We start from the raw sequence: 26652 nt of genomic DNA on the forward strand, positions 1-26652 counted from the left end.
TTGGATGAAGCTTCTTTTTTGAACAATTCTTCAAATTATTTACATTTTTTGTATAATACACTTCAGTTTACATTTTTTGGATTCGCTGGACATCTCAGCTCATCTCAGCTCATCTCAACTCATCTCACTACTATTCATTACTATTCAGCAACTTTAACTCACAAATCTCACTACTATTCACAACTCATCTCATTACTATTCACAATTCATCTCAACTCATCTCAAGTCATCTTTGAATCCAAACATCATTTCCCTTTTTTTTTTTTTTTTATATATCATTGGCAATTACCATCGGTTCAAAGTAAACGTAGAAAACATAATAAAAATCCCATTACATGCATTAAACTCAAATAAAAACAAAAACAATTAAACCTCGCGTAAATTGAAACTTTTAAAACCACGAACTGGCAACTCAAATTCGACCCAAAATCACAGGTAGAAAAAAGTAATTTTCCCTACCTTTTCAACTTCAGACTTCTACTCATACGATATAAATCCATAGAACTACCTAGACTTCTATAGCGCAGACAAAACATAACCCCAGATATTCCAAGATCAGTAAATCAAATAACTCTTTATATGCACTTTGGTAAGATAACTTTGAACTCGAACAAATAGAAACCCCAGCAACCAGAGCTCTTCCTCTTTTATTGATCTACAGTAATATTTAGGCCTCGTTTTTTTTATAGATGAGATGAAATGAGTTGAGAATAAAATTAAAAGTTGAATAAAATATTATTAGAATATATTGTTTAATATTATTTTTATTTTTGAGATTTGAAAAAATTGAATTGTTTATTTTATTTTGTGTAAAAATTTGAGAAAATTTTAATGATTAGATGAGATGATGAGATAAGATGAGTTAAGAAGAATTATGAAAACAAACGGGGCCTTTAATCTGGATTTCTATGCATCATCTTCAACATGATAGTTCATAATGTTCCCATTTTAATTCGGCAGTTCATAATGTTCCCATTTTAATTCGGCAGATACATGTTATGTGTACAATTTATCATCTATAAAGAGCAAAAAGTGGGATATATAATCGTTTATGTGACAATAAAATGATTATGCTATTGTTACCACCCACCAAAAAAAAAAAAAAAAAAAAAAATGGAGGGAAACTATTTCATAAAAGCTGCCCATCTACTCTTCTAGTTTGTTCCACTTCTCTTGCCAACTTCTGCCATCGTATAAATCGCATAAGGGTGTAATTTAACATTAGAAATCAAATTTATCAATCTAACACTTCTACACTCCTATAGAAAAGCCCACTAATTATAAGTTTGCGAAACCTCTTGCTAGTCAGATGTTTAAAACAAAGCCTTTTTACACTATAATTGTGTACATTGTTACGATTCCACATTGATTAAATATGAAATTGGTTGATAGTTTATGAGCCTCTAAACACCCTTTCCTTGTAAGCTAATTTTCAAGGGTGAGTTCTACTTAGTGAGTTCATAACAAATGGTATCAGAGTCACCCCACGTCTAAGACCATATTACGATGGTTGCAATCGTGCAGCACAATGGATGATGTCGGCATGTCAGTATTCGCCCAGAGTTAGGAAAAAAACCTAGCGGACAACCAGCACGTGTGAGCGCCAGGACCGCCGTGAACGTTGGCTATGGAGCGTGGTGATTGTTACGATCTCACATCGACTAAATATGAGATTGGTTGATGGTTTATAAACCCCTAGGCACCCTTCCATTATAAGTTAGTAATTTTTAAAGGTAAATTCTACTTAGTGGGTTCATAACATTAACATTAATTGTGATTTATATTAAAAGAGGTTCATAACATACACATTAATTGTGGTTTATATTAAAAGACAACCTTTTTAATGCAAAATTATGTCAAGCATTGTCTCACGCCTGTGGTCTAATTGCGTTTAACTTTAATGCTATAATCATACAGTATCAGAATGATCACATATATATATTACAAACTGGTCAAGTGGGTCTGCGATATCTGGTAAATATGACAAAACCCAAATGGTTTAGCTTTATCACAACCTCCAAAAAACAATAAAACCAAGCTTCAGATAGAATCTAAGAAAGAAAGGGGTTGGTTTAAAGTTGCATTTTCATCAAAATCGGATTCATCCATCGCGAGGAGAAGCTCCTCTCTGTGAGGTTGGCATCGAGGGGGAAGCAGATACGACGTTGGAATCGTCCTCGTCGACCACGCGTACTGAGTCATGAACGCCGGGAACTGTAACATATCTTCTTTTTTGTTGTTTGTTATTTGTTTGCCTTTGCCTAGCTAGCCCCTGAGTTCGCCTCGCTTGGTGTGCAAACGAGCTCCTTTACTCTCACTGCATAGACGGCAAGGAAGAAACGACAACAATTTACAGCGACAAATACGTGGATTAGTACACACTTATCTCTTCAGAATTTTTAATTTTATCAATTTAGGTCGGTTTAGATAATGAAATGAGATTAAATTATTTTAGATGAAAGTTAAAAATTAAATTAAAAATTATAATTATTTTAAATTTTAAAAAAATTAAATTATTTATTATATTTTGTGTATAAATTTAAAAAAATTATAATAATAAGATGAAATGAAATAAAACTATTTATATATCCAAACGGGCATTAGTTTGAATTTATAATTTTAAAAATATACTTAGTATCCCATTTAATGCCCTTTTGTACAATCATCAATATTTTTAATTTCTCTCGAACAAATTTAGATTTTCTTCGAATGAAAATAATTTTCTATTGATCCTTGTCAAATATGATTGGAAAAAAAAAATTAAAAAAATTTTGTTGATAGTTTTGAAAATTGATTGTCAAATAGGATGCTGCCAATGTGATATGAGGTGATGTTTCAATAACAATCTGTTGTTGAAAACTTTCTTAAAATTTTTTATTTTCAATCCAAACATATATATACACACATATGGATCATGTAAAATCACATCAGTTTATAAATTTATTTTTATGTAATCTTTTTATTTTTGTGACAGTTCTCATATATATAATATACACCAACACAATTTCAAAAATAATTTTTATCAAAATATTTTTACCTCAATTACAAACGGAGTCTGCAAAGTTAGGCCGTATGGTAATTTTTTTTAAGAGATAATATTTAATTTGTAAGATTTAAATTTTCAATTATTTTTAAATAAATTTTATCATATATACCACAGTTAGCTTATATCTAAAATCTTTATTTTTTAATGTCTATTTTGAAGTTATTATTTTTTATATGCTAAATCTTTTTACGAAGCATATAGATTACTAGTATTTATTTTAATAACTTACACGTCAATACATAATAATTTCAAATTTAATTGAATTTTCGGGATTTAGAGTGTTTTAATAAGGCTCTCATTGCTAAACAAGGGTGGAGATTATATCATAACCCTATTTCTCTTGTAGCAAAAGTTATGCAGATGAAATATTATAGAAATTGAGACTTTTGAATTCGAGATTTGGATATAAACCTTCGTATGCATGGAGATTAATTTAGGGTGCTAAGAATTTATTACAAAAAGATATGATTGGAATAATTGGTAATGGGAGGTCAATTTCTATATGGAAGGACATATAGATTCCTCAACCTTGGACTTATACAGTTTAGGCTCCTCCTACTAACTGCCCATCTCAACTAAAGTTCATGAATTGATTGATACTGTTAATTGGGGGTGGAATGCAGATATTGTGAGGGTTAACTTTAACGATATTGATGTTGAAATATACTACAAATCCCTCTTGATATGATGAGTAGTGAAGATAAGCAGATATGATAGTATACTCATTCTAGCACTTTTTCTGTGAAAAGTACTTTCACTTACAAAAGATATTGCTTGACAGAAGTTTTGGTGAGCCTTCCAAGAAGTCAACTCGAGACATGTTTTGAAAACAACTACGAAATCTGCCTACTCTAATGGTGGTTAAGGTTTTTATTTGGAAATCATATCATAATGATTTACCAACAAGAGCAAATTTAGTGAGAAAGATGGTGATTGAATCTAATCTATGTCCCATTTGTGGTTTGTTTTAAGAAGATGTGATTCAAACCCTTTGGAATTGTGCTACAACAAGGAATGTTTGTAGTATTAGTTGTCAAGAAATTCAAAAAATGAATGGTTGAGGGTTGGACTTTCTATCTCTTATGGAGCACATGAATGGTACCCTTGATCAATAAGAATTTGCTGAAGTGACAATTATTATGAGGGATATGGCTTAGAAGAAATTCTATTCTATATGATAATTTTTTCCTTCACCCTATAGTCCTTGTTGGTCAAGCCAATGATCAATTGCAGGATTTTCAGAATGCCAAAATAGAGAGAGTGCAACAATGTAGTTTTAGACAATTTGAACAACAAGAGTGGTCACCACCTGAGAGGTCATGGGTTAAGGCAATCTGGGATGTAGTAGTTGACAAAGAACACTCTCAAAGATATTGGGGTTATAGTAAGAGATTTTCATAGGGAGGTTTTGGTAGCTATAAGAGAACCAGCTATTTTTTGTGCAGACTCTACTTTAGAAGAAGCTAGAGCAGCATTGATTGCTTGTATGTTCTATCATGATCTAGGTTTTGAGAAAGTGATATTAGAAGGAGATGCGAAGTTAGTGGTTGATGCAGTAAATAGGCTTCTGGAGAATTTCACTAAGGCTTCGTTTGTTTTCAGGAAACATCTCATCTCATCTCACTTCATCATTACAACTTTTCCAAATCTCCATACAAAATAAAATAAACAATTCAACTTTTTCAAATTATAAAATAAAAATAATATTAAAATATATATTCTAACAATATTTTATTCAACTTCTTAACTTTAATCTCAACTCATCTCATATCTAAAAATAAACTAGCCCTAAATTTAGGCATATTATGGAGGAAATCAGGTTATCTATATAGAATAATTCTTACACTATTTATTGAACACACCTCATATCATATGAAAAAATAAAAAAAAAATTTGTCTGTTATGAGATGTGGATATGAATAATAGGTGATGCATGACAAAATCTAATCATATATGATTCTGTTTCTGTAAATAATAATAATAATAATAATAATAATAATAATAATAATAATTTTAAATTAAACGTAATTCGTTGGATAAAGAAAAAAAATCGGAAATATACTAAAGAAAGAAAGAAAACCCCAACGCTCTGTTGCGACGCGTGGATGTATGGTGGACCCCTTCTCTCTCCCTCTCCCTCTCCCTCTCTCTCTCTCTCTCGCTCTCAGGCTTAGAACTCTTCAAAACTATAAACAGACAAACAATCTTAAGTTCCTATCGTCGTCTTCTTCGATCTTCATCACACTAGCCAAACCCTAATCTCAGAGAGCGATGGATCCCAATCCGAAAAGCTTCCCGATTCTCTCCTACGTCATGGCCCGACTACCTTCTCTCGGACCCAGACCTGATGCTCCCAACTCCGAATTTGACCTTGAACAGCAACCGACGCCGCACTCCAAGCCACCCTCAGATCCTTCTTCTTCTTCGTGTCAGGTCCGAATTGAGGACGACATGCCTCACTTGACCCACCCGGGGGTCCTGGCCTCTATGACCCGCGCTATCTCCGACGTCGCCCAGACCCGATCTGTGCTTTATACCCTGGGTCCCCGCCCCGACCACGAGGCTGTCGACAATGCCAGGTCCAAGCTCGCTGAAATCGAAGCCAACCTGGCTAAACAGCTTGAGGAAATTGTGCTCTCCCCCCGCCCGGCCGACGTCGACCGCCTCCAGTGGCGATCGCACCTCGCGGAGCGTGAGGACGACTACAGGAGGTCGGCCGATAAGGAGAAACTAGCCTTTAAGGCGGTGCTCGCGGTGGACGAGATGCACGACGCTTACGAGAAGCTTCTGAAGGAGGCGGAGGAGAGGCTGGAGAAGATTTATGAGACGGCACAGACCACGGCGGGGGAGTATTCTCCGGAGGATGAGTTCCCGCCGAAGACTGAGGAGCCGAACGAGGAAGTGATTGGGATTTTGCAGGCGGCGTCTGGGGAAGGATTGAAGCAGGTCGATTTGTCGGGTCGTAGGTTGAGGTTCTTGCCGGAGGCTTTCGGTCGGATTCGGAGCCTGGTTGCGCTTGACATTTCGAGTAATCAACTTGAGGTAAATTTACTATTTTCTTGTTAGCATAATTTTGTGTAGATGTACGGGCTTGGACTATGCAAATTCTGGTAGTTGTATGCTTCATTCAGAAGGACTGACTTTATTAGACGGACTGAATGTATACTTTTATTTTTTGTTTTATTTTTAACAAAAGTTTTTGACTGGAATATGTAATGGGTGAATCAAAATGCATTAATCCTTCTGAAAAATCATAGCCCCTAGTAGTGGAACGCGGTTGTGTCCACCAAATGGACTTACAATTATTCTTGGGTCAAGGCGTGGGGCTCATGTGGGGACAATTTAGATGGTACACGCTGGATGTGGCCGCATCATTGAATTCCTTTCTAGGCTGCAAACATATTTTTAAGCCTTTCTAAGCTTAAAGCATTATTCTAGAAGCAGCTGCAGAATGATAATCTTGTAAGGGAAGCCAAAAATAGCCTCTTGTTCCACAAAATCCATACAAGAAACTATTTAAACAAAGAACACAAAATCGCAGTTGTTCAGACTCATTAAAAATAAAATATATAATCTTACCTTGTTCAAAGGCTTTAAATATGGTGAGGCTTTCGTCAAGAGCGCTTAAATATAAAATTAAGTGCTCTGTTCATGTTTTGTTCCCGGGTTAAATCAATGGCAATTCGTTTTGTTATATTTAGCTGCTTTTCTGGTGTAATTTCTCATTTTTAAAGTTCCATTTCTGGCATAATTCAGTGTCTTGGTTTGCAAATATCCGAAGTTTGATTATTTCATGTCCATTTCTGCCTTCTGGTGTGTTGTTAAAATTTCCATTAAATTTTATCTTCTGATTGTCGTATTTTCCCTTGCATTCAATTGAATTCTGGGTGAAAGTAACAGGTCATCCCTGACTCGATAGCGGGACTAGAAAATCTTGAGGAGCTTAACGCCTCATCTAATTTTTTGGGGTCTCTGCCTGACTCAATTGGCTTGTTACAAAAACTGAAAATTCTGAACGTCTCAGGAAACAAGCTGGGTTCCCTCCCTGACAGTATTTGTCATTGCAGGTAATTATCAAAGCAAAAACTAAAGAAAAAAATAGTGCCATATTCTTTTCCCCTTTTCCTTTCTTTTATGATATGTAGTTGTCTTTCAATATATATTCAGGTCATTGGTGGAGATGGATGTGAGCTTCAACAACCTGACATATTTGCCAACAAATATTGGTTATGAATTAGTAAATCTAAAGAAGCTTTCAATACATTTGAACAAGATTCGTTCCCTTCCCAGTTCTGTGTGTGAGATGAAGTCTTTGCGCTGGTTGGATGCTCACTTCAATGAGCTCCATGGCCTTCCTCTTGCGATTGGAAGATTGACTAATCTTGAAATTCTCAATCTTGGCAGTAATTTTAGTGACCTAAAGGAACTCCCTGACACATTTGGTGATTTGACAAACCTCAAGGAACTTGATCTCAGCAACAATCAAATCCATGCTCTTCCTGATACATTTGGTCGGCTTGACAATTTGACCAAACTCAACTTGGAACAAAATCCTCTTGTAATTCCGCCAGCTGAGGTTGTGAGTGAAGGAGTTGAAGCTGTCAAAGTTTTTATGGCTAAATGGTGGCTTGAGATACTGGCAGAGGAAGAAAGGAAGAGCGTGCTTGAAATGCAAGAAAATGCCCAGACCGGATGGTTGACTCGCAGTACCTCATGGGTGAAAAATTATGTTTCAAGTGTTTCAGATTATATGGGGTCTCCCAGGGGATCTCCTAGGGACCCTTATCTTGATCAGCAGCTATGATGCTGATAAATTTGATTTTGATGTCTCACTTTCTTTTGCCCGAATGTGAAGCTGATGTTACGCCTTAAGGTCAAAGAGATGGCCATGATCTGCTCAATCTTCTCACTTCTTATTTTTCACTACATCCAGTCAACCTCCAGGGTGACTGAGCATCTTCAGATTTTGTTCTCTTTCCAGTTCAGTTGTTTGGGTATAAAGAGTTTTGTAGGAAATCTAATAGGTATGGCCTGCTGTGACTTTTATTTTTGATGACAGTAGTTGATTTTGCTTATGGTTGTACATCCAGTATAATCTGGATTATCAGAATTTTTGCACCCATCTTTTTGCAGCTTTCACCACTTCAAACAAAATTGTCCAGCTCCTTGCCTTAGGGAACATCATGCTATAAGGCAGCCATGTTGACCTGCAATGTCATGCCACAGCAGAAGATAAACTGTCAGTGCTTTTTATTTTTTATTTATTTTACTTTTATGCACATGTTGGCTAACAGATGTCCAAAGATATTATATTATATTGATTGAACTGCATGGTAACAGTTTCAATAAAATCATGCAATCAATTCTATTTATATGGATGAAAGCATTCGGTTCTGGATATTCCATCCTTCTCATAGGAAGATGATATGCAGAGATTTATTATACAATTCCAAACCAACCTAGAAGCACTACCATTTTTTTACGTGTGGCATTATCTGTGGAGGTGGGGGAGAGTCTGTGGGGGTGTTGAGTGATGCCTAGGGGGCTTCGGTTTGTTGGATAGTATTTATTTTAATGTACACCATGAGATTTTTTTTTTTTTTTTTTTAATCTTTTCACTTGTCAAAATATCATATGTTTTACATTGAATAGATGCTATAGGCATTGCTCTTGTATATGTCCTGTATACTTGGGCTTTTGTCTATTCTCTTGATCAATAAAATCTTATTTACCGAAAAAAAAAAAAGAGAAATCATATTTGTCAAGTCCTGTACACTTCTTTTGAAAAAAGTGAATAAATTTAGAATCTATATAAAAAAATTATTTTTTAAAGAATGCATGATATTTGCACACTCTAGGATTGAATTTAACATTACTCAATGCCAAACTAAGCAGAGTTTTTTGTGCACGGGCAGCGTGTTATTCTCGATAATTTCTTGGAAGTGTGTTGGTAATCATGTCCTAAATGTCTTCAAGATCCTATGAATCAATTGGCAAACTTTGATTTCTCACTAAGAGAACCAAGGATCGAATCTCCCTTCTCTCATGTATTAAAAAAAAAAAAAAAATTATTGAACAAGTCATAAATGTCTTCATTCATTTTTGGAAAAAACTAGTGTTTTTTCTTTTCATATTTCGAAGCATTTCGGTTGACAGGAGCAGATATAATTCCTCTGTCCCTTCTTCCCTAAACGATTAGTGAGTAAATTGGAATGAAAGAAAAATATAAGTAAATTTAAATTGGATAAATATCTAGTGTGAGCTATTAAAACAAATAATACAAATTTAATATATGTGGCTCAATTTTTAAATATATATATACACACACAAAAAATAAATTAATTTCTTCTTTTTTTTTTAATTAAATATTTTAAAATCGATCAAATTGGTCCTTTGTTAGAGTTCCATTAGTAAACTAGAAGCTTCACATCAGCACAGTGTAGTTTGATAGGAGAGCTCCAAATGCTCTGAGAGTAGCATAATTTAGGATTTGTTTTAAAACACATTATTATTAAAAAGAATATCGGAAACTATTTATCCCAACAAATAATAATTTATAGAAATACTTTAGCCATAAAATGATTACACAAAAATTAACTTATTCCAAGCAAAATGCTTAACAAAACTCATCTTCTCATTTAAGCTCTCTTTAGGAATATTCTTCAAGAGTTTCATATTCATAAATTGAAATACAATAAATGGGAAAAAATATTAGAAAATTGAAAAAAAAAAAAAAAAACTGTAGTTTATGACTATTGTTTGTCCACAAACAGTCATGATATGATGAGTGGACACTAGAAATGTGACCAGAGGTGTGGGAGGAATACTGGGAGAGCCCTCCCACTGATTCTGACCCGTCACTCTCTGTCTTAACCAATACTCTCTCATATGATGCTGATTTTACTCAGAAAAAGATGATAGCCTTTAAGATTGGGAAGAGGCAGCAGAGGCAATTCCATGCTCTCCATCTCTGCCTAACTCTATGCAAGAGTAGCTTGATTTTGCTTTGTTGGACACTGGCCAATAACTATTTGCCTTGATGAACTCCGTTAATTATTATTTTTTGTTATTGGCATCGGGTGTCCCGATTAATATTGGAGGGGCATAGGCCCTTGACAAAGAATTTCTTGCAAGTCCACATAACACAATGAGTAATTTAATGCAAAATTCTCCCGATCTGATGATATAAATTCCTAAGAGTGTGAATGCGGAATTTTGAATCTAGGACATCTGATTCATTCGCTCACCCCAAAGACCACTACGGCACCCCCTTTGAATTTTGATGAACTTAGCTACTTGATTTAGGGTGACTAAGAGCATTGGCATCGGTCTCTTTAAAATGGAGGAATCTTCAAAATTTGAATGGTTTGTTATTAAAAACATTACATTGGATTTGGTAAACAATCAAAACTCCAACTTTGAGCTACGGTATATTTACTTTCATCTCCATATTTGAAGACAAACTGTTCTTGGTCTAATCCCATTATTTTATTACAAATTCACTTCCTCCAACTTTCAGATTAATGCCATCACGGTTTAAGTATTAATCAGGATTAATTAGGTTGAAGAAAATATTAGTTGAGAAATAATAATTTAAGTATCAAATTAAATTATTAATTAATATATGCTTAGTATAATTGTAAAATATGAAAAAATAAATTAAAAATATTATTATTGAAAAATAATATTATATTATTATTTAGACTAATCCAATGTGGGGTTATGACTAGGGAAGTTTTGGATTTAATGAAAAATATGTCTTTTTCATCAAATCTTGAAGATGACTTTGATGAATCCAATGCGAATGCTCTAAAGAGGGCGTTGAAAACTTTAAATAGTAATTAAGGCAACATTTTATCTTCATGTTAGTCTTAAACGAGTATTTTTTGCTTTGTTAAGTAATATGCTTGATTGAGTTTATATTTCCTCTTGGAAAATGCTCTAGCCACAAATAGATTACATAAAAGTAATCTCACAAACTAATATGACATGATGTGATTCTTTAAATTATAAAGTTATTTTTATTATAAAGTAGATTTAACGAATTATATGAATTTACATCAATTTGTGAATTATTTTTGTGTAATTTCTTTATGACTGTTGCAATACTAAAAAAGGTAAGTGACCTAGCTCAAATTCGTTGTTTATTCGTTAACCTTGTAAATAGATATTTTTATTGATTTTTTTTAGTCTTTTTTATTTTCTTGCTAGCATTCATCGCTTTAACCTTACAAGTACACATATTTTGTGAACTAGCGCAAAATGGGAAGCCTGGCGTGAATGAAATTTAAACAAGTAGGCCTACTACCATGGGCGGGTAGTCGGCCACCTTTCCCCTTGCACTTGCATGGGTAGGGGGCTTGCATATGGACCCCAGCATCCGGCCCTGTCACCCTCTCAACTATCGGGCAAACAGATGTCCTTGCCAACCCGTCAGGAATCTGCCAAACGCCCCAAATCCACAAATCTATCATCAAACCTAAAGATTCTTCTGCCAAATCCATACATCAAACCTCAACTACACAAATCTAACAAAAATAAAAACAAAAAAAATACACAAATCAAACCTGAGATACCCACAGGCCACGATATGACCTGTGGGTATCTCTTGGAGAACCTGAGAAGAAAAAGTGGAGGAGAAGAGAAAAATGAGTGCTGTAGGGTTGGGCCGGGCCAGGGAAGAGAGAGGGAAAGAAAGAGATGGGGGAGTCAACTAGGATTTTTTCTTCCCTTATACACCCCTGTGAGGGAGAGAGAAATGCGGGGAGGAGATAATTTACCCTAAAAGGAAACAACGTCGATTTGAGTCTATAACTTTCTAAAACAACGTCATTTCATTCTAACTTTATTAATATAATATGTGTGTGCGTGTGGACCGGACGGACAGGTAAAACCAAGATGGAGCCAAGGCCCAGCTCGACACCCACCCCTTGTCTTTGTGCATGGGTGGGCACCTGCCCCTAGTGGGGGGCGGGTCTCAAGCCTATAAACAAGTATATGTTATGGCGTGTTTGCTAATTTCTACACCATAGTTGGCATGGCCAAGCTATTAGATGTGAAATCAAACGCTTGCCTTGCCTCTGCTAAAACTAGGGGTGTAATCGGTCCAGTCCGGTCCGGTCCGGTCCGGTTTTGGATAAAATATAGGACCAAATCGGTATGTACCGGTTTTGTATTTTTCAAAACCGATTATGCACCGGTTACCCTCCTAAACCGGTACTTCCGATTTTACCGGTTTCCGGTCTGGTCCGGTCCGATTTTTCGATTTTTTTAAAATGCAAATTTCACAATTTGTCATTAAAAATTTGTTTATAAAAAAAAAAATTTGATTTAAAAAAAATTGTTTCACACTTTTATTAATATATTAGACTATATAATAGTATTAATATTAGATTATTGGTATAGTTATAAGTTATATATTAGTATTAGTTATAAACTTTTAGTGATTTAGTATTAACATTTTATGTAATAATTTATAAATTATAATAAGAAATTATTTCATATATGAATATATATGTTATATATAAAATTTCACATAAAAATTTATAATTATACATTATATATAAAACTTATATATATTAATATTTAATATATATAATATTTTGTATAAAACTTATATATAAAAATATTATTTTTTTATTTTTTTTAATCAACCGGTCCGGTTCGGTTCGGTCCGGTCCAAAAAAATTCCGGAATCGGAAATGGACTGGAACCGGCCGATTTTTACGTTTTAAAAATCGGTTCTGGACTGGACCGGTTCAAAACCGGTAAAACCGGTCCGGTCCAGTCCGGTCTTCCGGTTTGAGTTTACACCCCTAGCTAAAACTATAACTTTACTAGTTATAATCCGGCACATAATTGTTTAGATTTTCTCAAACTTTTTGTGAACATCATATTTGTAAAACATAACCATTTACAACATCGTCTCACACTTAGAATTTCCTTAGCCATTCAAACATTATAAAATAGAGAGATTTGTGACGAACCCAAAACTGTGAGACAGGCTTAAGACAAGTTCCTTAAAATGTAACTGGTTCGAAATAGGTTGGGATACAAACATTTAAATGATGGACTCAAACAAAGGCAAATTAATGTAACGACTAATTATTTTAGTGTACAAAGCTTGCCAGTGATTTATTATTCGTGCAACACAAATCTCCAATCTCCCAGCTGTAAGGAATTTACATTTTCTGCAGAGATTTCAAACAGGAAAGCACAACCCAAATGCATTCTCTTGGGGTACTTGATGATTCAATATTACTAGTTAGCAGTAAATCTTGTTCTACTGTAATGATCAATTATATAATCTGAAACTTCTAATACCCGATAATTCTGGGTTTCTTGAAGCTCCTCAATTTTCCAATGGGGCAGAGATAAGGGATAATATGATTTTGGCCTTCAAAACTTTCCGGGTCAGCAACTTCCACCTTGCATCATCCTTCTTTTCCTCCTGCTGCATTCTCAACTTAAACTGCCTGTCACATTCCCAGAACATCAACATCAATGACAATCAATGATGAAAATAATGCCGCATTCCATGTGATTGCCATTGCAGATTAAAAGAACACCATGTCAACGACAATCAATGGGACATAGTTCACTAGAAAAAGACTTGTAGGTGGACTTCTGAGACCCAAAATCGTGTATTTTTTAAAGCATAGGTACAATGCATTACAAGTATGATGAGACTCTTTAAATGTACAGGTCTGACTCTCCAAACCCACTAAAGTCACCTCTAGTTCATAAAATGGAGTTGTACCTACTAATGAAGGTTATAAAACACTTGAGGTCCCAAGCAGAAAAAAAGAGAATAAGCCTAGTATATCCAAACCAGATAGTGCCAAACTCGTGTCGACAATGAACTGTCTGTGGTCTATTGTAATATTCGGATTATGTCGTCCCTTTTTTTCCTGCAAAGCCCATACAGGACCCCGGTTTTGATCAGAGGCTAGTAAAACCTAATAACATTTATAGGAGATTAGGTTTCTTTAGAAATCTTAAGATCTCTAGACAGATGGATCAAGATTCTTTAAAATTTTATATTTCATATTTTTTAATATTATTATACAGATTAATAAAATGAATTATTAGCATTATGTACAGCAAATGATTAATTACCTGCAAAGAGGAACTCTGCAAGAATCAGGCCGGTCACAGATTGAAGAGTGCAATCTTAGAAGCTGCCACAACCGCTTGCATCTTAAGCACCCGTGATTTACCCTCTTCTTACACGTGGCAAAATGATGAATTAAGAGCTGGACACCTTTACATGTGGAGAACTTGCTACAGGGCCCCTTCATTTTAGTTGGCTCCATGTCATACGGCCCAACAATTGTGCACCCTCTCGTGCATATGTGTTCTAAACACTCCATTGCCTCACTGAGTTTTAAATATGTTGTCTGATCCTCCTCCTGCCTTCTTCTTCTCTTCTTTTTTTTAAGCCTCATTTGTACGCAAATGCTCAAAAATTCTGGACGCCTTTCCATCACTGCATGCAGATCACCATCTTCATGAAGTGCTACCACATCACCTTCTAGATCATAATATGTCAGGACAAGATCAGCATCAGGAGGTAATTTTAGGCGACTGAGGATCTTTGTCCTTAAACCCAATACGTCAAGCCCCAATTTTCCATTTTCATCAACATCGACACTAAACGAGTCGCAAGGAGCATCTCCAAATCTCACCTGTACAGCCACAGGTACACAACTGATCACTATTTCTTTATGAAGCATACATTCTCATCTATCATTATATTAGATTCAGTAGCTTTAGCCCAGAATATACACAATTAAAAAGAACACGAATAATGACATATTCACAACTTTTGATCCTATTAATGACAAAAAAAAAAAAAAACAAGAAAACTAAAAAATGGTTGAAGAAAATTGCAGAAGCAGTCTCTACATGCATTTCCATGGTCAGTGCAAACAAAATTAAAGAGGTATCCAAAGTGGCAGATCCTTCATCCCTCATTATGTTTAACCTCTAACTTCTTCGAACCTGTAATCACTATCTAGGTTTGAAGCATGAGCCTCTATTCAATGAGGCATAAATTCTACAAATTCTACTGAAATGAACCACTCCAATTATGTACCATCACCAAAAGCGAATAAATCAGATCTGCAGCTCATTAAGCATTAATATTTACAAAAGCATCCACGTTCTTAAATTAAGCACTGGATCATGCAAACAAGTTGTCTTCTTCTTACAGTTACAGCCAGATACACTATTGAAGAACACATTCGTAAAAGCCAGAATGCCTATAGAGCTCACACATGCCTGTGCGTATAACCATATACCGAGTTCTAAATCGGAAGTCGAACTATTTAGAAGAAAACCAAAATCTTTCTTTAAAGCAAAGCAATTTCCACAACCATAAGAGTATAATATCCACATTTGATTATATATTCAGCTTTTTATAGTCTTCTCGAATTGTCAGCAACCAAAAAAAAAAAATTGCTACTTGCAACAGAAAACCCCGAATGTTCCTGAAGTCAAACACAGTATCTGTTTCATGACGCACCTTCAAATTCAATTTATTTCCTACATTTTCTTGGCAACCAAACATAGCATAAAATATAAAACGAACGACCCCTAAACAAAAACCCTCCCCTTCTCCCAACCACCTTGCACTAATTAAACATCAAATTGGACTACAAACAAATAAAAAGGAATGCAAAGAATGGCACCTTGATAAACTGCTCCATAACTCAGAAACAGAGTCCAGGTGATCAACAGATACATCGCAATCCACGAGACCCTAACCTAAATGGAACACATCGTGAACCAAAAATCTGATTGAGAAGTTTAAAATTTAAACGGTTTCAAATACTGAAACTTCTTTCAACCGTCGGATGTTGTCAGATCTGAATAATCTACCATTCTAGGGCCATCTAACGGCAACAGTGACCCCCTTTTTTTTTTTGTTTCGGGTAACTACCAGTTGCAGGGAATTCGAAGTAGGATGATTAGGTATCTTTCACACGAGTAAGATTAAATTTGTATTTACTCATTTTTTTTTTAAATAATTATGTAATATTTATACACTATATAATTACAAATATTATTTCTTTTTTTCTAATAAAATTTAAAATCTCACAAAAATAAATGGACCATAATTTAATATGGTACCATATATTTGATTTATAATAAAAAAATTATTTATAATTAAAGTGTCAAATTTTATAAATTTATTTTTATAAAATTTATTTATGGATGAACAATTTATATTTTTTCAAAAAATCTTTTCTAACTTGAGATAATTAAGTAAACTCAAAAGATTTAAATTAAAATTTTTTTTATAAGATGATATAACAATATAATTGTGAAAAAATTGTAGATATATATTTTTAAAAATTAAATAAATTATATCAATATTATTTTATTAAGAATAATATTGGGTAGTTTAATCATTTCCCTTATCAAGTCAAAAATGGTCTGTCATCTTTGCAAATCATGATGAATTTTTTAAGTTTCATACAAGTTTTTTATTAAAAAAAAAAAAGGATTTTATTAATAAAAAATAATTTTTTTTTTTTGACATTTTTTTAAAGTAAGATCTATTTTTTTTAAAATTTATTTATAAAAACTTGCACGAAATATATCTAATTGAGATATATCTAATTTATTTAAGGTTGTGTTTGGATGTTGAAGTGAGTTGAGTTGAGTTGAGTTGAGATGATAAAATATTGTTAGAATATTATTTTTTAATATTATTATTATTTTGAGATTTGAAAAAGTTGAATTGTTTATTATATTTTGTATTGGGATTTGAAAAAATTGTAATAATGAATTGAGATGAGTTGAGATGAGTTTGGTAACCAAACTCACCCGTCTAGTTATTTCTCTTCTAAAATAACTTTGTAATGTGGCGGTGGGAATTTCGTAATACTGAAATGAACAAGAGTTTGATGATGAAGAAAAGTGGAAGTATCAAAGCATGTCATTGTCGATCTTCATTAGTTGGGAAAGGAAACATTAAGATTGTGTTTGGATGTTGAAGTGAGTTGAGTTGAGTTGAGTTGAGTTGAGTTGAGTTGAGTTGAGTTGTTAGAATATTATTTTTTAATATTATTATTATTTTGAGATTTGAAAAAGTTGAATTATTTATTATATTTTGTATTGGAATTTGAAAAAGTTGTAATGATGAGTTGAGATGAGTTTATGATCCAAACGAAGCCTTAAAGCTAAAGGTTCTGCTCCAAGTTGATATTATTATTATTATTATTTGCTAAGTGTAAAAGGCTAAGGATGAGGTTGCTTGCGTGACTTCTCTATCTAGGCGTTACTATAATAGTATCATATTTGCAAAGAATCCGATATGAGAGGAAATCCTATTATGAAAATCTATGAATCCATATGTTATTAACACTAATAATCTAAAGTAAATCCATATTTAATTTTTTTAAAAACCAATTATATGCCAAATTAGTTAAGAATAACTTAAAAATCATTAAGTCAACAACCTTGATAGTAAAAAGACTAACTATAAAGGATTGCACTAGCCCCACTATTAGGCTAAGGAGAAATGATATTTGCAGTCGTGGACTGTGTAAGCACTGCATAATTCCTTTAAAAAAAGTGAGTAAATACAAGATTCACATAAAAAAAATTAATTTTTTAATAGTGGACTCTCACTCTTTCTTAAAATGATTGTATAGCGCTTGCGGACTCAATGATTGTACCTATTGATGTTGTGTTTCGCGAGTCTGGGCAACTCTACGTTATTGGGGCTTGGTTTCTTTCTTGTAAAGTGAAGAGTGGGGGAGCTCGAGGGCTGTGGTACTTCTGATGCTCAAATTAGATTAAGGTTGGAGATGAAGAGAAAAAGTGAGAACTGGAGAGAATAAGCAGAGAAATATTCAAAGCTGTGAGTCAGTAACCCCTTTTCAGCGGAGGGAGGGGTATTTATAGCTGGTCGGGGTTAGTCCCGAGGCGATGGTGACCGGTGTACGGCTCCGTACTGGGATCGAATGTCCCTACCTCCCTATAGACCTGCCAGGTCTGACTAGGGTTGTTGCTGACATACGCCGTAACGTGTCGACCTTTGGGGTGCCTTAAATGCAGTGTGGTCGTGGCACCTAGCATGGCGTGCTTGCCCCTGCTCCATAAATGCGGCGTGGTACTGGACAAGTAAGTTTGTCTTCCAGCGCCGTTCGAATAGTTGTGTCAGGGGCGAGGATGTCTCTGACAGTTGGCCAATTATGGTGTCAGGGCACCCGGTGCCCGAGTCGTCCTCTTGTCAGGTCACTCTATCTTGTGTCCCTCATTCTGGGCCTCCCAGGACGACCTGACCCATTCCAGATCATGCATGTGGGTTCGGGCCAGGATCTTATCACGGCTTGGCCCATGGGGATTTGTTCCTTTACAGTATCCTGCAAATTCCTAGTGCACATGCGTGGTGAGAATTTTCAAAAGATCTTTTCCTTCTTGCAATTGGTACATGGGATATATCTGTTGCCCTTTCGGCTCCCAACCATTGGCTCCGAAGGGAGCTCCCCTCGATTGGTTCCCGTCACTCGCCTGTTCAGTGTTGCCTGAGCCTCCCAAGGCAACCTACCTGTCAATCAATGTTGGCGTCCCCTCAATTCCCGTGTCGTTATGCCTTTGACTGTTAAGAAGGCTAGAGCATGGTTATCCTCGCTCTGGGCCCTTCATTGGCCTGTATCCTTCACACGTCTGACGCGATCCTCCTTCGTACCCTCCTTCTGAGGCCACCTGTCCAGACCATTTAAAGTTGGCGTTGCTTCGATTCCCAAGGCTCCTTTGCCTTCGACTGTTGCATTGTGCAAGGTACGTCTTGTGTTTGTAACTTCTTTTTGTCTTTGTGTTCTTGTGTTTGTAACTTTTGTTTATTTTCCTTCATTTTCGTTTCGCTCGGAACCTTTGTTTTTGCGTGGCGGGCTCGACCTCATGCCCAGTCAAGGGACTGGGCTTGTGGAAGAAAGGTTGACGAGTCAAGAGACTCGTGTTCGACTGGCTATGAAGGGGCAGAGCTTAGGAGGCTCTGGCCCTTAGTTAATGCATCGCGGCCAGTATGACACAAAGGTCGGCAAGTCAAATGACTTGTGTCCAATTGGCTGTGAAAGGGCAAAGCTTAGGAGGCTCTGGCCCTTAGCCAATGCATCACGTCCAGTCAAGGGACTGGGTTTGTGGCATGAAGGTCGGCGAGCCCAGGGACTTGTGTCTGACTGTCTGTGAAGGGGCAGAGTTAGAGAGACTCTGGCCCTTAGCCAATGCATCGCTGCCAATATAGCATAAAAGTTGGCAAGTCAAGTGACTTGTGTCCGAGTTGGTGTGAAGGGGCAGAGCTTGGGAGGCTCTGACCTTTAGCCAATGCATTGCAGCCAGTCAAGGGACTGGGCTTGTGCACAAAGGTCAGCGAGCCAAGAGACTCATGTCCGACTGGCTGTGAAGGGTTAGAGGTCGGGAGACTCTGGCCCTTAGCTAATGCATCGCGGCCAGTATGGCATGAAGGTTGGCAAGTCAAGTGACTTGTGTCCTATTGGCTGTGAAGGAGCCAAGCTCGAGAGGCTCTGGCCCTTAATCAATGCATTGCGGCCAGTCAAGGGACTGGGCTTATGGCATGAAGGTCGGGGAGCCAAGGGACTTGTCTTCGACCGCCCTTAGCCAATGCATTGCTGCCAGTATTGCACGAAGGTCGGCAAGTCAAGTGACTTGTGTCCGACTGGCTGTGAAGGGGTAGAGCTCTGACCTTTAGCCAATGCATCGCGGCCAGTCAAAAGATTGAGTTTGTTGCATATGAAGGTCGGTGAGCCAAAGGACTCGTGTCCGATTGGCTGTGAAGGGGCAGAGCTCGGGAGACTTTGGTCCTTAGCTAATGCATCGCGTCCAATATGGCACGAAGGTCGGTAAGTCAAGTGACTTGTGTCCAATTATCTATGAAAAGACAGAGCTTAGGAGGCTTTGGCCCATAGCCAATGCATCGCGGCCAGTCAAGGGATTGGGCTTTTGGCACCAAGGTCGGCAAGCCAAGGGACTCGTGTCAGATTGCTTGTGAAGGGGTAGAGCTCGAGAGACTCTAGCCCTTAGTCATTGCATCGCTGCCAGTATGACACAAAGGTCGGCAAGTCAAGTGACTTGTGTTTGACTGGTTGTGAAGGGGTGCCCTTAGCAAATGCATTGCGGCCAGTCAAGAGACTGGGCTTGTGTGACTTGTACTTTTTAGACAAAGGTGAATGGAGGCGAAATCATGCTTTTATTCATAAGTTTGCTGATTACATAATTGGGCGAGCCCATGGTTTTGAAGCAAAATATTTCTTCAAGTGTTCAGCATTCCATGCCGCGACCTTCGTGGTCCGTTAGTTTGTATGAGTCGGATCCTCTACTAGTCATTACCATAAAAGGTCCCTTCCCACCAAGGCCCGAGCTTTCATTCTTCCTGGGTGGTGACGCCCGTCTACTTTAAGACTATGTCTCCTAACTTGAATCCCTGGGGTCAAACCCGCTTGTTGAAGTACCACTCAATCTTCCACTTGTTGCTCACTGTCCGACTTGTTGCCCCTTCCCTCCTCTTTTCTAGGAGGTCTAGGTTCTCTTTTAGTCCTTTGTTGTTGCGGTCTGAGTTGAAGTGTTGTATCCAATACGTGGGCAATCCTACTTCTACTGGGATCATAGCTTCTGTCTCGTACATGAGGACGAAGGGCGTCTCTCCCATGGGGGTTCTGACAGACGTTCGATAGGCCAATAGCAAGTTGGAGAGCTCTTCGGCCCATCTCCCCTTTTGATCTCCCAGCCTTTTCTTTAGAATATTCAGTAGTGTCTTGTTGGTGGCTTTTACTTGTCTGTTTGCCTACGGGTGTCTACGAGATGAGTACTTGGTCCTAATTTTGAACTCTGCGCACCATTCCCGATAATTAGAGCATTCGAACTGCCTGCCGTTATCTGATCTGAGGCCTTGAGGGATCCCAAACCAACAAATTATAGATTTCCACAAGAACCTTGTGATGGCTCGGGTTGTGATCTTTGCCAGTGCTTCTGCTTCCATCCATTTCATGAAGTAGTCGACTACCACCACTTCACCCATGATTTGCCCCCGGAAAACCGGCCGATGAGGTTGAGTCTCCATTGTGCAAAGGACTAGGGAGAGACGATGGAGGTCAACTCTTCTTGCAGACAGTAGGGGATTGACGCATGCTCTTGGCACTTGGAGTATCTCTTCGTGAAGTCCTCAGCGTCCCGGAGGGAATTGGGCCAGAAGTACCCCGCGCGCATCACCCGCACGACAATTGCTCTCCCTCCCGAGTGGTTCCCATATATTCTTTCATGTATCTCAGCCAGCACGTACTGGGCTTCTTTCGGCAAGATGCATCTCAGAAGGGGCTTGGAAAACCCCCTCATGTACAGGACCCCTTCCACCAACGTGAAGCGCATTGCTCTATTCTTGATCTTCCATGCTTCCTCCCTATCGTTCGGGACCAGTCCTCATTTGAGGAATTTTCTGATGTCCACGGCCCATTCCGGCATCCGCAAAAGCTGGACTGTGGACATACCGATTCCAATGGTCGGTGTGTCTACTGTTCGGGCTATGGTGTGATCCGGGAGGGGTGCCTCCTCCTGACCCGTGGCGGCCTTTGCTAAGCAATCTGCCTTGTGGTTTTCTCCCCTCGGGATTTGCTGGATGTGGAAATATCTGAAAAGGTCGAGCTCCTCACCTATCTGCTGGAGGTACTTCTTCAATTTTTCACCTTTGGTGGCGATTTGTCTCGTGACCTGACCAACCACCACCTGGGAGTCAGCTCTCACTTCCACTTTGGTTGCTCCTAACGACCTGGCTACCGTCATCCCTGCCAGCAGCGTTTCATACTCAGCCTCGTTATTGGTAGTTTTGACACCAAGTTTGATCACATAGTTAAGTTCTTCTCCGAATTCAGTGATTATGTGCACCCTTACTCCCCCCAGCCTGGCAGGATGAGCCATTGACGTAGACCTGCCAAGGCTTGCCTTAGGGTGCCACAGTTATCTTTTCAGGGAAATCTGAGAACTCGGCCACAAAATCGGCCAGGACCTGCCCTTTGATCGCCATCCGGGGAAGGTACACAATGTTGAACTCACTCAACTCGATTGCCCAGTTTGTCATCCTGCTGGACACGTCGGGCTTTTGCAGTATCTTCCTGAGGGGGACATCGATGAGTACCTTTATCGAGTGAGCCTGGAAATATGGCCGCCTCGCGGTGATGACCAATGTGAAGGCCAACATTTCCATCCGGGGATACCTGGCCTCATCTCCTCTAAAAGCCCGACTCATGTAGTAGACGGGTAGTTGATCTCCAGCCTAGGTGCGGGCCAGGACGGAGGACTCGACGTTTAGGGTCACGGCCAGATACACCGTCAAGTCTTCCCCTGGGCTAGTCTGGCTGAGGAGTGGTGGGTGCGCCAAATACTTCTTGAGTTCGTCGAAGGCCTGGTTGCACTCATCATCCCATTCTCGTGCCTTCCTGAGGACTTTGAAGAAAGGGAGACAACGATTGGTTGACCTCGCGATAAAGTGGCTTAATGCAGCGACTCTTCCTGCCAACCTCTGGACATTGTTGATCGTCCATGGCGGTGGCATATCCAGAACTGCCTTGACCTTCTCGGGGTTGGCCTCGATGTCGCGTTCCGAGACCATGAATCCCAAGAATTTCCCCGACTCAACACCAAACACACACTTGAGCGAGTTGAGCTTCATCTTGTACTTTCTCAACACTAAAAAGGCTTGTCGAAGGTCATCGAGATGTTGCTCGGCCTTTTTGCTTTTGACCAAGAGGTCATCTACGTAGACTTCCATGTTTCGCCCGATCTGCTTTTTGAAATTTGAGTTGACCATCCGCTGATAAGTTGCAACTGCATTCTTGAGACCGAACGACATGGCCTTGTAGCCATAGAGTCCCCGGTCGGTGATGAAGGCTGTCTTCTCCTCATCCTCTGCGTTCATCTTGATCTAGTTGTACCTGAAATATGCATGCATGAAGCTGAGTAGGGGGTGTCCGGCCATTGAATCTACTATTAGATCTATGGGTAGGAGCGAGAAACTGTCTTTGGAGCAAGTCTTGTTCAGATTGGTGAAGTCAACGCACATTCTCCACTTTCCACTTGACTTCTTTACCAACACTACGTTGGACAGCCACTCGGGCTAGTGAACTTCCTGGATGAACTCCAAGGCCATGAGCCAGTCCACCTCCTCGACGATCGCTACATACTTCTCTGCACTGAAGCTTCGGTGTTTTTGCTTGACATTCTTCGCCTTGGGGCCCATGCTAAGGTGACGCTTGATGATAGATTTGTTGATCCCAGGCATTTCTTCGTGGCTCCAGGCCAACACATCTCAATGCTCAGTGTGGAGGTGCTTCATGGATTGGCTCAGATTGAGAGCCATCTTGGTTCCTACCCCAACTGTGCGCTAGGGTCTCTGTGGATCCACCATCACTAACTCTAGTGGCTCGTTGGGCTCTGCCTATCGTAGTGCCTCATCATCTCTTACCTCCCCGTCCAACTTCGTCAGGGTCGGAGTCGGAGGTGGCCTGCTTCTTCTTGCACTCCTTTGAGGGCTTGAACCTTAATGGCCTCGGGCTTCACCTCCCAAGCGTAGTACTTTCTTGCCAATTTTTGTTCACCGCGTATTTCCCTCACTCCCATGGGGGTTGGAAACTTCATCTTCAAGTGATAGGTGGATGTCACTGCCCTCTAGTGGTTCAAGGTCAGACGCCCCATGATAGTGTTGTAGAAGGAGGGGGCTTTTACTACAAGAAAATCCACCATGGTAACCGCCGTTCTTGAGGCCGTTCTCGCTAGGATGGACAAGGTGACTGCTCCAACTGGCTGAATCATATCCCCGTGAAGCCTTTGAAGGGAGTCGGGGTCAGGTGCAGACGATCGGGCGTGATCCCCATCCGAATGAATGCCTCCTAGAATAGGATCGGTTGAGCTGCCGTTGTCGATTAGGACCCTCCTCGTCACGTAGTTGGCAATTTGCACTGTCACGACCAGAGCGTCATCATTAGGGTGCAAAAATCCTTCTTCGTCCTTCTCGCTGAAGGTTATGACTGGTTCCCTCAAGTGGCACCTGGCGCTCGGGGTTGCCCTGTAGGTGGTGAATACTTCCTCGTATCTGGCCCTTCTGGTATGGGCCATTCTTGTCGACGAGGTGGTCCCTCCCCGGGCGTATCCACCTACTATCTTGTGTATTTCACCCATTGGGCCTTCCTCTCTGGCTGGGTTTCTTCGTCGTGGACCTGCTCCGTTACGCCCACCGCCCCTTCTTTTGGTGGAGCTTTCACTTCTTCATGGCTGTGCATGATTGTTGTGTCGCTAACCGTGCCTCTTGTCACCCCGCTAGTCTATCAAGGCTTCCATTTCTTCCATCATCCACTTCCTGGTGACACAATCCTCCATCCGATGGTTGCAAGTTTTGTGGTAGGTGCAGTACTTGGGGCAGGCCAAGTCTCACTGTCGCTTGCCTTGCGGGCTCGGATCTCTTTCGGTTTCTACGACCAAGTTGGTGTGGATGTGCTGCCTGGCCCTTCTGCTTGGGCTACTTCTCTTTGCGCTTTGTTTCTTGTGCCTTCTTTTTACTACCTTCCTAACTCGACTCGTTGTTCTGGCCAGTTGCTTTCTTATCTGCCCTATCCAACTCCGTTCGCCGTGGGGAAGCATGTCTTCAACGTTGATGAAGTCGTCGGCGCGGTCCATGAACTCTTTTAATGAAGCTGGGTCCTTCGTGCGATCTCTGCCATGAATGGGTTGCGAGGCCAAATCCCCAAAGGCTGCTAGGGTGATCTTTTCATCTTGGTCATCCATCGTCATGCGCTCTTTATTTAAGTGAGATAGGTAAGATTTCAGGCTCTCGTCGTCTATTTGCTTCACGGTCAGGAGATAGGCAGCAAGTTGCCTCTTTTTCAAGCTCGCCATGAATTGTGTCAAGAAGAGTCGGGCCAACTCGATGAAGCTAGTAATGGTCCTGGGTAGCAGGGACCTGAACCATGCTCTCGTCGCCCCTCTCAATGTGAATGGGAACACCTTGCATGCAACCTCGCTCGGGAACCCATGTAGGGTCATATGGGCTTTGAAGTTTTCTAGATGTTCCATGGGGTCCTTTGACCCTTCATACGCTTTTATCTGTGAAACTTTAAATCTTGGTGGGAACGGGACTGCCATGACCTCGGCGCTATACGACAGCTTGACGCTGGTCAGCAGCTGGTCTACTGTGGATGGCAGATCTACTCGTTTGAGTACCTCTTCATACTTGTCCTCGAGTTTCCAGAACTTGAGGTCCACCTTGCGCCGTTCTTCTTCAGCCGCTGTCGCCTTAGGGGGATGATGGGTCTCAGAGTTGTGGCTCTTTTGGTCTCCCTCCGGTTCTCTACCGGCCCTTCGCAAGACTATATTTTCCTAGCAAAAGGCCGTCATTTCTTCCATGAACTTCAGTATTGTTGCAGCTTGCTCATTGATTCTTCCTTCCATTGCTTTATGTAGTTCTTCTCCATGTCGCGAGGCTTGAGAGCGCGTTGTTGCCGGCATACGAAGGACACGCTACTTATAGGAAAACAAAGATCCCATAGACGACGCCAATGTTGATGTTGTATTTTGCGGGCCTAGGCAACTCCATACTATTGGGGTTCGGTCTCTTTCTTGTAAAGTGAAGAGTGGGGGAGCTCGGGGGTGGTGGTATCTCCGACGCTCAAGTTAGATCAAGGTTGGAGATGTAGAGAGAAAGTGAGAGCTAGAGAGAATAAGCAGAGAAATATTCGAGAGTGAGTCAGTCACCCTTTCCCAGTGGAGGGAGGGGTATTTATACCTGGTCGGGATTAGCCCCGAGGTGATGGTGGCCGGTGTGTGGCTCTGTACTGGAATCGGAAGTTCCTGCCTCCTTGTAGACCTGCCATGTCTGATCAGGGTTGTTGCTGACATATGTCGCAACGTGTCGACCCCCGGGGCGCATTAAATGTAGCGTGGCCGTGGCAACTCGCATGGCGTGCTCGCCCCTGCTCCATTAAATGCGGAGTGGTCTTGGACAAGTTCGTTTGTCTTCCAGTGCCGTCCGAACAGTTGTGTCAGGGACGAGGATGTTTTTGACGGTCGGCCAGTTATGGTGTCAAGACGCCCTGCAGTGCTTAGGTCGTCTCTTGTCAGGTCACTCTATCTTGTGTCCCTCTTTCTAGACCTCCTAGGTCGACCCGACCCACTCCAGATCATGCATGTGAGCTCAAGCCAGAATCTCATCGTGGGCCTGGCCCCTGTGGATATGTCCTTTCATAGTATCTAACATTACTCTAGGCTAATACCAATAGTTGTTGACATTATTATACTAGTACAAGTAAATGAGTTATGGTTATCATAAGGTACACCAATGGTATGTTGGGTGGCATGATTTGTTTTTAGCATCTTCATAAAAAAGAATGACAGACAAGAAATTCTTTTGCAATTTTTCTAAGATGTTGTTTTAAATAGATGAAACTTTTGTAATCCTAGCTAATACATCACTTTGGGGGCCCCCCATATTTTAGATTTATGCGTTTTTTTGTCTGTTACGTGGACAAACAATTATTATGCTGAATGCTTGTGAATGGCCTCAACGGCGCTGTGAAATGTAAGCCACAAACGTG

The 26652-nt window shown here is 39.5% G+C and overlaps 2 protein-coding genes across 4 annotated transcripts; one reads left to right on the forward strand and one right to left on the reverse strand.

Moving 5' to 3' along the window:
* Positions 1-5096: 5096 nt before the first annotated feature.
* Positions 5097-8325, forward strand: LOC108981458 (plant intracellular Ras-group-related LRR protein 9-like). Of its 2 annotated transcripts, XR_001994562.2 has the most exons (4): positions 5097-6088; positions 6947-7113; positions 7214-8070; positions 8180-8325. XR_001994562.2 is itself a non-coding variant. In XM_018952638.2 (3 exons), the coding sequence occupies exons 1-3, from the start codon at positions 5318-5320 to the stop codon at positions 7848-7850; spliced, it is 1575 nt and encodes a 524-aa protein (XP_018808183.1). In that variant the 5' UTR covers positions 5097-5317; the 3' UTR covers positions 7851-8325. The 2 variants fall into 2 exon arrangements, 1 of the variants encoding a protein (XP_018808183.1); XM_018952638.2 differs by having other exon boundaries at positions 7214-8325.
* Positions 8326-13076: 4751 nt separating this feature from the next.
* LOC108981449 (BTB/POZ and TAZ domain-containing protein 1-like) lies at positions 13077-15964 on the reverse strand. Of its 2 annotated transcripts, XM_018952629.2 has the most exons (4): positions 15739-15964; positions 14165-14733; positions 13878-13956; positions 13432-13521 (listed from the first exon to the last, which is right to left on the reverse strand). In XM_018952629.2, exons 1-3 carry the CDS (start codon positions 15754-15756, stop codon positions 13920-13922), a joined length of 624 nt encoding a protein of 207 aa, XP_018808174.1. In that variant the 5' UTR covers positions 15757-15964; the 3' UTR covers positions 13432-13521; positions 13878-13919. The 2 variants fall into 2 exon arrangements, with proteins under 2 accessions (XP_018808173.1, XP_018808174.1); XM_018952628.2 differs by lacking the exon at positions 13878-13956 and having other exon boundaries at positions 13077-13521.
* Positions 15965-26652: the final 10688 nt, after the last annotated feature.

The sequence above is a fragment of the Juglans regia genome, chromosome 9, assembly GCF_001411555.2.
Source record: "Juglans regia cultivar Chandler chromosome 9, Walnut 2.0, whole genome shotgun sequence".
In the NCBI taxonomy this organism is placed as follows: Eukaryota; Viridiplantae; Streptophyta; class Magnoliopsida; order Fagales; family Juglandaceae; genus Juglans; species Juglans regia.